Source organism: Nycticebus coucang, chromosome 12 (genome assembly GCF_027406575.1).
Source record: "Nycticebus coucang isolate mNycCou1 chromosome 12, mNycCou1.pri, whole genome shotgun sequence".
Taxonomy (NCBI): Eukaryota; Metazoa; Chordata; class Mammalia; order Primates; family Lorisidae; genus Nycticebus; species Nycticebus coucang.
The window spans coordinates 13,785,258-13,795,048 of NC_069791.1; the positions used below are offsets into that span (position 1 = coordinate 13,785,258).

The 9,791-nt window shown below is 54.0% G+C and overlaps 1 protein-coding gene across 1 annotated transcript; it reads left to right on the plus strand.

The window, feature by feature from the left end:
• The first annotated feature begins 535 nt into the window (after positions 1-535).
• KRT71 (keratin 71) lies at positions 536-9,244 on the plus strand. The gene is made up of 9 exons (XM_053557920.1): positions 536-1,048; positions 3,385-3,599; positions 4,260-4,320; positions 4,832-4,927; positions 5,270-5,434; positions 5,580-5,705; positions 7,065-7,285; positions 7,996-8,030; positions 8,781-9,244. Exons 1-9 carry the CDS (start codon positions 602-604, stop codon positions 8,990-8,992), a joined length of 1,578 nt encoding a protein of 525 aa, XP_053413895.1. The 5' UTR covers positions 536-601; the 3' UTR covers positions 8,993-9,244.
• The last annotated feature ends 547 nt before the right edge of the window (positions 9,245-9,791 follow it).

Below are 9,791 nucleotides of genomic sequence, written 5' to 3' on the forward strand. Positions count from 1 at the left end.
GGGTCACTATCCCCTAAGTCCTGGCAGAGAGAGCCGCCTTCTCTGTGGGTTATGTCTCCAGGGAGCCTGAGTAAATGCCCGGCTAATCTGCCTCTTTCCAGGGAGGAGGAGGATAGGGCTGTGGTTGGAGCCCCCAGATATTCTACCAGGGATCTGCCCTGTCCAGGGATGTCCATCCCATCCCACCTTGTGATCCCCCAGGAGGAAGCCAACAAGCCAGAGAAGGTTAATCTGGACAGAGATGTGAAGTGCTAGTGCCATCCCCCTGGAAGGGCTGAGGCCGGGGGCAAATTACCCTCTAACAGCAGGTTAATTAGATAAGACCCAAATTACATGAGCAAGGCTTGCAAGCCCAGCAATTTGAAGGTTTCTTGTTGTTTCAGAGGTGGGGAGGGCTTGATCTCTAGCTCAGCACAGAGAAAATGACTTCTTGCTCCCAGGCAAGCCAAACCCTCGAATTAATCTCCCTCTCAACTGCCCATCCACAAGCCCAGTGCCAAGCACATATAAAGGCACCTGTTGGACCTCACTACAGCCAGCAGAACCTTGTGGGATTTTGCTTTCCTCTCTCCTGCGTCTGAGCTCCATCTCCACTGGCAACATGAACCGCCAATTCACCTGCAAGTCGGGAGCTGCCACCAAGGGGGGCTTCAGCGGCTGCTCAGCAGTGCTCTCCGGGGGCAGCTCATCTTCCTACCGGGCAGGGAGTAAAGGACTCAGCGGGGCCTTTGGCAGTCGGAGCCTCTATGGCCTAGGGGGCACCCGGAACATCTCCTTCAATGTGGCCAGTGGCAATGGCAAGAATGGAGGTTATGGATTTGGCCGGGGCCGGGCCAGTGGCTTTGCTGGCAGCATGTTTGGCAGTGTGGCCCTGGGACCTGTGTGTCCAACTGTGTGCCCACCTGGAGGCATCCACCAGGTCACCGTCAATGAGAGCCTCCTGGCCCCCCTCAATGTGGAGCTGGATCTTGAGATTCAGAAAGTGCGTGCCCAGGAGCGGGAGCAGATCAAGGCTCTGAACAACAAGTTTGCTTCGTTCATTGATAAGGTGGGTCTGCAATCACTTGGGGAACCTGTGATATCACTTCTCTTCTCTTCTTGGAACATGAGATTTTGCTACAGCAGGAGTAATTGAGGTTAGATATGCAGAGGCACTTACTGTGGACCAGGCAGGTTCATTTCATCATCAGGGCAACTTTTAGAATGTTCGCTGTGTCGTCTTTCTAGAGAGAAAACAGAGGTAGGTCAGTTTCTACTGGCAGGGGCTTATCATGGGTAGCAGCAGGAGATTTGAGGAGGAGACCTGGTCTTTACTCTTGAGGGCCAGCTTGGTGCCATTGCTAAGCCTAAGAGCCACAAAGAGTGTATGCAGAAAAGATCTATGAGAGAGAATCTACCCTAGAGTGACCAAGGAAGCCTGTCTCCCTCTCCTGGTGTGCTGACCTCGTCCACTTGTCACTTGATGGGCAGATCAGGAATATTGTGTGGTCCTCTCATGCCCTTGGGGTCCTTGGATGTCTCTGCCATGGGCATTTGTCTCAGTGAGTTAATGACTTTTGTGAGAGGCAGAAGTGGGCAGACAGAAAGTTCTTGCTGACAGCTGTATGGCTTTGGGAGTTATTTGTCCTGTCTGCGCCTCCATTTCCTCATCTCTAGGATAATAACCTCTCCTGTGGGGTAGTTATATTTGGAAGAGAAAATTCATATGAAGATCTTGGCATAGGTCTGAAACATACTAAATACCCCCCAAATGGTAGCTGTCATTATGCTCAGTTCTTATCTCTTGATCTTGGGGAGGAGCTGAGAAGGAGAGTAATCAAAGGTCCCTAAACACCTCCCTACTGCTGGTAGATAAGAAACAATTACCCCATTTTATGAGTCAGCAAAGGCATGGAGATAAATGCCATGCCCAAGCCCATTTGGGGGAAGAGGAGGTGAGCTTGGACCCTCATGCTCCTGCCTCCAGACCAGAGGGGGAAACTAGAGGGCTATGTTGGCTCCTTGGCAGTCAGGTACCAAGGACAAGTCAACCTAGGACAAAGCCTGTGCTGAAATGGCAGTGTGGTTATCAGAGCTGAGCCTGCGGGCTCTAGGCCTCCTGCTTGAATCCAGAATTCCCTGCGCCCTCTGTGCCACCTTAGGGGCTAGGGTTGGCTCTGTAGCTTCTTACTCTTTTAAGCCTTTTCACATATGGAAGTCAAGGTATTCTGAGGACTGGGGTCTGGGGAACGGGAGTGGGCTGGACCTGGCTGGGCTGGCCAAACCCTGTAGAGGGATGAAGTCTGGAGTCATGGGAAGAAACATGGATGTGAAGACAGTTGCAACTTGTTCTCAAAAGTGATTTACCTGGAGGGAGGAGGAAGGAGGCTCAAAGGCCTGGGAAGTTCCTGAGTAACTTTAGTCTCTGGAGTAGTGCAATCCCTTACCTCAGGCAGCCAGAGAAGGTGGGTAAGTCCTATCAGCAATCCAGATGTGTCCAGTAGGGCAGATGTGTCTTACGGTATCTCAGATGTAAGACCTAGTCTGTGGTTAATGCTCAGCCTCATGGATGTACATGAAAACTCCAGGATTGGTTAAATCAAACCAGATGCAGGATGACCTCCTAGAGAAAAACTGCTGGATAATTCTATCTCAAATACGGAATCCCTGTTTTCCCCATCCTGTGTTTCTGATTAAAGGGAAGACAACCTTATTTAAATAGCAGCTGTGCTCATGTAGATTAAAGGAAGTCACATTTTAGAAAGAACTGTTCTCCCCAAAGCCAAATGAGAGAGGTGTATGCAGAGCAGCTCCCTCTGGTCAGTTTCTTGGCCCACCCAGGGGCCACAATGGGCCAGGGATTCCCATCTGTCCATCTTGCTCCATGTGCCATGCTTGCTCTAGGGAACATGGTTTGAGGAGCAGGACTGAGGGGCCAGGGGAGAGGCTATAGGCAAAGATGGAGTTGGGGTCTGATGCAGGAGTTTAAAATACCTAAGAGCCCTTGGCCTAGCCTCATTGACAGAAAACTTTTATCTTCAGAATGACCAACCTTTCCAAAAAGATGGGCCAGCCTGGCTTCTATTCTGGTATTTTCAGGCATGCCCTGAGCTGTGGCCATGGCAGGCTCTGGGTACCTGGATGCACGGGTTATAGGGACACATGTCTGGGTTCATCCCTGGGCTCCAGCATCTATTAAACTGTTAGATTATGAAAAGAGGTTAAGCTTCTCTGTGCCTCAGTTTCTCTCCACTGCATAGGGAGAAGGATTCAGCCACCTCATGCTGCTGTCGTGAGGGATAAAGGGGGAAATCCAGGTAGAACACTTTGCACAATGACCCATGATGGACAGGTGTGACTATTTCTGGGGGGTGAGGATCGACAGTTCTGGGTTTTGGGTTCCAGGTGCGCTTTCTGGAGCAGCAGAACCAGGTGCTGGAGACCAAGTGGGAGCTGCTGCAGCAGCTGGACCTGAACAACTGCAGGAACAAGCTGGAGCCCATCCTCGAAGGCTACATCAGTGGCCTGCGGAAGCAGCTGGAGGCGCTGTCGGGGGACAGGGTGAGGCTGGACTCGGAGCTGAGGAATGTGCGGGACCTGGTGGAAGACTACAAGAAGAGGTGAGTGAGAGCGGGTGCTCTGGAACTGGACAACTATCTCTGTCCTGGGGGACCCTGGCCGTTTACCCCAGCCTAAGGATTTTGGAGGTTGGGGCAGTGCCCCTGGTTATGCCGAGCAGAACCACCCCAACAAAATCCTGGAACTTGCTCCCTGCTCCTTCAGCCTCTGGCCTGGTGCTTAGGACAAGCTGGGCAGTGGTCAGAGGATTGTCTCAGGCTATCGGGTGAGCAAACCTTGAGTAAATCACTCATGTTCTCCCAGAGCTTCTGTGTCCTTGTCAGTAAATGGGGATTCGGTACATCTGCCTCCCAGACTGTGAGGAGTGGAAATGTCCTGTGTAAGGCTTTATTCAAATTGGGGGAGGGGGGTAGCTCCTCTTGTTGCTTCCTTTGATAGTCCCCACTGTCATTTATTTGCTCCATGTGCTCCTTCCTGATTTTCCAAGCTGGATCTGCAGCAATCTCCTCCCTCCACACTTGGTCACCACATCCTCACCTCCAGGAAGCCTTCCTTACCTGGTGGGCCCCCTCACCCAGCACTCTGCAACCCCTTGGCACCCGTGTCCTCTGACTGGCTCTCTGCTCCTTGGCCAGGGTCTTCCCTGGCAAACACGGTTCTCAGTGAGCTGTACCAACCCACAGCCCTTGGCTTCCCCACAGGTATGAAGAGGAAATCAACAAGCGGACAGCTGCCGAGAACGAGTTCGTGCTGCTCAAGAAGGTGAGGGCAGGTGGGTCCCAGGGCTGGCCTCAGACCAGAGGAGCCCAGCCTGCCAGTGTGCTCTGCTGGCCGTCCCAGACTGAGCTGACACAGGGCTAGTGAGATGATGGCAGAGAAAAATCATGAGGAAAGACTCCCCAGCACAAGGAAAGAAAAAGCGGGGAGGATGCTGGAGAGAGAATGTCTAACTGAACGTCTGATGTGGGCATGGTTTGTCCCCGGAGAACAGTAACAGAAGATGACAGAAAGGGGCCTCTCTGCAGCCACGGGACCTGCCGGAACTTCACAGGGAGCCCCTTACAGCGGCCTGGCTGGTGCTCTCTCCTTACAGGGGCAGATTGTTCATGATGAGGGAGCAGGTTCTCAGAATGGGATGGGATGGGCCCTTTGCTCCTTCACGAGCCACATGGAGAGAGGGGGTGATGACCTCTGGGGCAGGGCCCCCGGGTCAGATGGGTGCCGCTGCCTTGGCTGCAGCAGCAGTGACCCAGAATTGCTGCATGTCTTTCAGGACGTGGATGCGGCTTATGCCAATAAGGTGGAGCTCCAGGCCAAGGTGGACTCCATGGACCAGGAGACCAAGTTCCTCAGGTGTCTCTTTGAAGCTGTGAGTCTTTATCCCCACTCCATTCTGCTCCAGAGGGGGAAACTCTACTCTAGGGGCTGGGAGAGCGTCCTAGGGCTCAGTTCTCAGGGAGCCACGTGTCTCCCACTTCAGCCCGAGAAGCTCCTCAGTCTGCACCCTCTGCGTGGGAAGGGGCGGGTCAGGTGCATACTCCATGGAGAATCTGGCAGGGGTCCTTCAGGGAATTTGCTTTGCTCGGGGGGTTTCAGCCTTGGGCTCTAGGCCCTAAAGTTGGCATTACCAGAATTCACTCTCCTGGCTTGGGGGAAGTTGTTGGCCTCCAACAGTTGTCAAGCCAAAAGACCTTGTCCATTTCCCCTGAAGGAGATTGCTCAGATCCAGTCCCACATCAGTGACACGTCTGTCATCCTGTCCATGGACAACAACCGCAGCCTGGACCTGGACAGCATCATCGATGAGGTCCGCACCCAGTATGAGGATATTGCACTGAAGAGCAAGGCCGAGGCTGAGGCGCTGTACCAGACCAAGGTGGGCTGCCCTGGAGCCTGGCCAGGGAGGGTGACGCCAGCAGGGTGACCATGCACAGAACAGAGGCAGTGTCTAGGAACATGTCCATGTGCCCTGACCCTGAGATAGCAGACACTCCCATGACATGCCATTCATGGCTCCCCAGTTCCAGGAGCTGCAGCTGGCTGCTGGCCGACATGGAGATGACCTCAAAAACACCAAAAATGAAATCTCAGAGCTCACTCGGCTCATCCAGAGAATCCGCTCAGAGATTGAGAATGTGAAGAAGCAGGTAAGAGCACATGGCCTGTGCATGGTAGCCACGCCCAGGTGAGCACAAGTGGAGGGAGATGGGTTGCTGGGAACACTGACTCCCCAAATCTCTGGTGGGATAAAGGAGGAGGCCAGTGAGGTCACTGCCTCCAATACCTCTGCAGCAGGATGTCTCTGGGGCCCTAATATCCCACTCACCCCAGGGACCTCTGCCTTGACGCCCCTCCTAGGAAGCCTCCCCAGGGTTGGGCTACGCATATACCCAACAATGCCCTTTTGGCACCCATGCTTCTTGTCCTTGTCACACTTCCTGTAATGGCCCAACACTTGCCCATCCCCCTGCTCCCATCAGACTGAAAGGAGGCAGGGAGCAGGCTGTTCTGTGGCCTGTTGTCTGCCCAGAATCTAGCACAGTGCCTGGCAGAGTTGCAGCTGAATAAACATTTGAGTTAATGATGAGAAGGAGAAATGGGCTCATGAAGCACCTGTTAAAATGCCATGGTAGGGACTTATTAAGGGTTGGTCCTAGGATGTAGGACACAGCCTGGCATTAGTAGTGGGAAGGTGAGATGCATATACAGCAGAGTGACAGCAGCAGCACTTGTCACATCATCATACTTCATCCTTACAAAGACCCTGAGAGGCAAGAGTTGCCATCCTGTTGTTACAGATGAGGAAACTGAGGGACAGGGAGGAAAAGGAGGCTCACGGCTGGTAAGTGGCAGATCTGAGCCAAGGACTCCTGACTCCCAGTCCAGTGTTCTCTCCAGTCTCCTGTGGGCTTTAAACTTGGTAGCTTTGTGACCTTGCACAAGCTACTTATGCCAACTTCACAGGTATAAGGACCGAATGAGCTAAGGCATGTAAACAGTATGCAGAGTGCTAAGCTGTGCTGGGCACACAGTAAGCACTTGGCAACTAATAGTTGCTCCTGGGGAGTCTCCTTCCCTGTGCCCTTCCTCTGTGGTCCCATGCACCTGGGCAGCTGCTGTCATTGCCTTTTTCATGCCATATTCCAATGATCTCTCCTCCTAGGCCTTAAACAATGCAAGAGCACAAAGCCAGTCTTCCTCCCATCCACTTTGTGCCCTCAGTGCAGTGTGTCTGACTAATTTCTTTGCCCCAAAGTGAAGCTCAGGTGGCTTCCTCTCAGGAGGGCAGGGCTGCATGTCACCCCCAAGTCTAAACACAAGAGAGGGGAGCTAGAGCTGAGTTGGGACTTGCATGTTTAGAAGGGGCTCAGACTACAGGAGAAGTGAGGCCGCATGTGGGGCAGAGGCAGGCAGCTCTGCCCCAGCTCTGCAGACCAGAAAGGGTTTGGACATGGCTGACTCCAATGGCCCCTTCCAATTTTCTGCTTTCCCCAATCCTTGTTTAGGCTTCCAACATGGAGACGGCCATCGCTGATGCTGAGCAGCGGGGAGACAATGCTCTGAAGGACGCCCGGGCCAAGCTGGACGAGCTGGAGGGCGCCCTGCACCAGGCCAAGGAGGAGCTGGCGCGGATGCTGCGGGAGTACCAGGAGCTCATGAGCCTGAAGCTGGCCCTGGACATGGAGATCGCCACCTACAGGAAGCTGCTGGAGGGCGAGGAGTGCAGGTGGGCGGGCTGCTCTGGCAGGAGGGCCCCAAGGTGGTTAGGAAGAAACAAAGGAGAAAGCCTAACCCATCCTACCCAGAAGAGATGAGTTCTTGGGGCGTGACAGGTGGTGGTGATATTAGAAATAATGACACTAATAAACAACACTGCCAATGAGTGGATGTGAGTATCCGCTTGTAACACATCACGAGGGCTTGCTTCACAGCAGCCACAGCGCGCTGTGAGGTGCTGTGTGGATCATCAGCTCATTCCTCCTGAACAAGCTAGGAACGTCCACTCCCACTTTCCCCAAACCCCTGTTAGTCTGTTAGGCTTCCTTGTTCCTGCCCCCTGCCCTGTCCAGCTGCAGCACGGGCTTTCAGGGTGGGGGTGTGCTGGGACAGCCACTCCAGCTTCCCCAGTGCTCCAGGGGATGGGAAGGAGGTACACAGACCTGACACTTGGGAGGTGGGTGCAGTAGCCCCTTATATGCCCCTCTTGCAAACTATTGTTTTATGGGGTTGTTGCCTTGTTACTCCAAAGATTCAGGAGTGGTCCCCAAAGTGTCTCAGGCTCTACTTCCATCAAAGAAGCCCTAGAATTTCTATAGGTGCCTGTTGGGCTCAGAAACCCACATCAGGCGGAGGTATGGGGGGGAGTAGCGGGCAGCAGCTTTGAAGAGGCTGTGGCGGGATGATGGCTCTCCCTTACTTTATTCCTCTTCCTAACAGGATGTCAGGAGAATTCCCCTCCCCTGTCAGCATCTGTAAGTACTTGTATACTTTGACCTACAATTGTAGCTTCTGTGGACTGGGAAGGATGTTAGTCATACCCTGTGTGTGTAGACAAGGTGTCTAAGAACCAGAGAGGAAGAAGCTTTGCCTGTGATCACAAAGCCAGATGACATAGCCATGGCCAGAAAGGACGTCTCCCGGCTCGTGGGCCAGGGCTCCTTCATCCTCTGTCTCAGTTCCTGTGGTATGGCAGCTAGGGATTGGGGAACAAAGGTCTTATTGCCAGAACATGATATAATGTCTATGTGAGGCTCAGGGAACCAGGTTTGCAAGTTGCCATCAGACCTGGGCTGGGAAATTAGAGGGGCCTGAGGGAATTAGAGAGTGAGGGACCTCAGAGGTGAGGGTAGAAGAATGGGATCTCTGCATTTCTCTTAAACCAGAACTTCAGAAAGATGCCATTTGGGGGACAGTCAGTAGGAGGGAGAGGTTGGAGGTTGGGAAGTTTAGCAAAGAGGCTAATGGAAGGGTCTGGGAGTGGTGTCCAAGAGGACAGGTGGGTACATTTTTACCTGGACCAAGGAGATCGGCCTCTGAGCTTTAATGGGATGAGACTCAGACATACAAGCTGAGCAAGCCAAGGATGGGACAGTGGGAGGGAGTGACTGTGCCTGGGCCCCCCTTCTGACCCATTGCTCCAAGAAGAGCCCCATCTGCCCTGGGGAGAGGTGACCTCCCCCCGCTCTGCCTGGGTGGGTATTGACCTGGCCCCCTCTCTGCAGCCATCATCAGTAGCACCAGCGGCAGCAGTGGCTATGGCTTCCGGCCCAGCATGGTCAGCGGTGGCTACGTGGCCAACAGCAGCAGCTGCATCTCTGGCGTGTGCAGTGTCCGCGGCGGGGACAGCAGGAGCCTGGGCAGTGTCAGCGACTACAAGGATACCCCGGGGAAGGGCTCCAGCCTGAGTGCCCCCTCCAAGAAAGCCAGTCGGTAGAGGGGGCTGCCCCAAGTCCCCCCACTCCTCCCTGTGTCCCTGTGCCCTGGCTCTGGCTCCCACACTGCGCCCTGCCCCCAGCCCACTGTCAGCTCCGTGTCCACCCTGCTGGTCCTACTCCCGTACACCTGCACTGACCTTGGCCATCCACTCTCCCAGCCTGCGTCTTCCTGAGCCTGGACAGGCCTCAATGACCAAGCTTGGTGAAATTCCTCCCTGCACACTGGGCAGCCACTCCTTGGCTGTAGTCCCAGCCTCCCTCCTCTGGCCAGCCTCTGGCTCAGCAGCTAACTACTACTCTGCCTGGCTCGCTGGGGTTCAGCTTGAGGCCCCCTCAAACACCAGTGCCTTTGTCTTGGCTCCTGCCTATGCTGGGAGCTGGCTCTGCCTTTCAGAGAAGGAGGACTAAGGAACAAGCAACCAAGAGTGGCCAGTCCCCAGCCTCCCCAGCTCAGTCTGTGGCTCATTCTGAGTGGGACCAAGTACAACTCAGGGTCTCTCTTTCCACTGTCTTTCACCCACACATGGAGAGGAAGAGGCACCGTACACTTCTCCTCTGTCCTTAAAGGTCTTCCCTGTGGCATCCTCAATAAACAGCACAATCTGATGGCCTAGTCTCTGAGTAGTCCAAGTGCACACATGCACCTCAATTCAAATGCACACGTGTGCACCACACACATGGACACACAGACACACACAGCACAAACACAGACACACGTAAGCACGTCACTGCGTATCCCCCACGAGGCCTGCAGTAAATTTCTCTGGAGAGCAGAACAATCTCCTGAGCACACGCGGC

Excerpts from the sequence above, each read along its gene's own strand:
- KRT71 (XM_053557920.1), top strand. The coding sequence starts at position 602 with ATGAACCGCCAATTCACCTGCAAGTCGGGAGCTGCCACCAAGGGGGGC. Across the intron at positions 4,321-4,831 it reads AGTTCGTGCTGCTCAAGAAG|GACGTGGATGCGGCTTATGC; the intron begins GTGAGGGCAGGT and ends CATGTCTTTCAG. Across the intron at positions 4,928-5,269 it reads TCAGGTGTCTCTTTGAAGCT|GAGATTGCTCAGATCCAGTC; the intron begins GTGAGTCTTTAT and ends TTTCCCCTGAAG.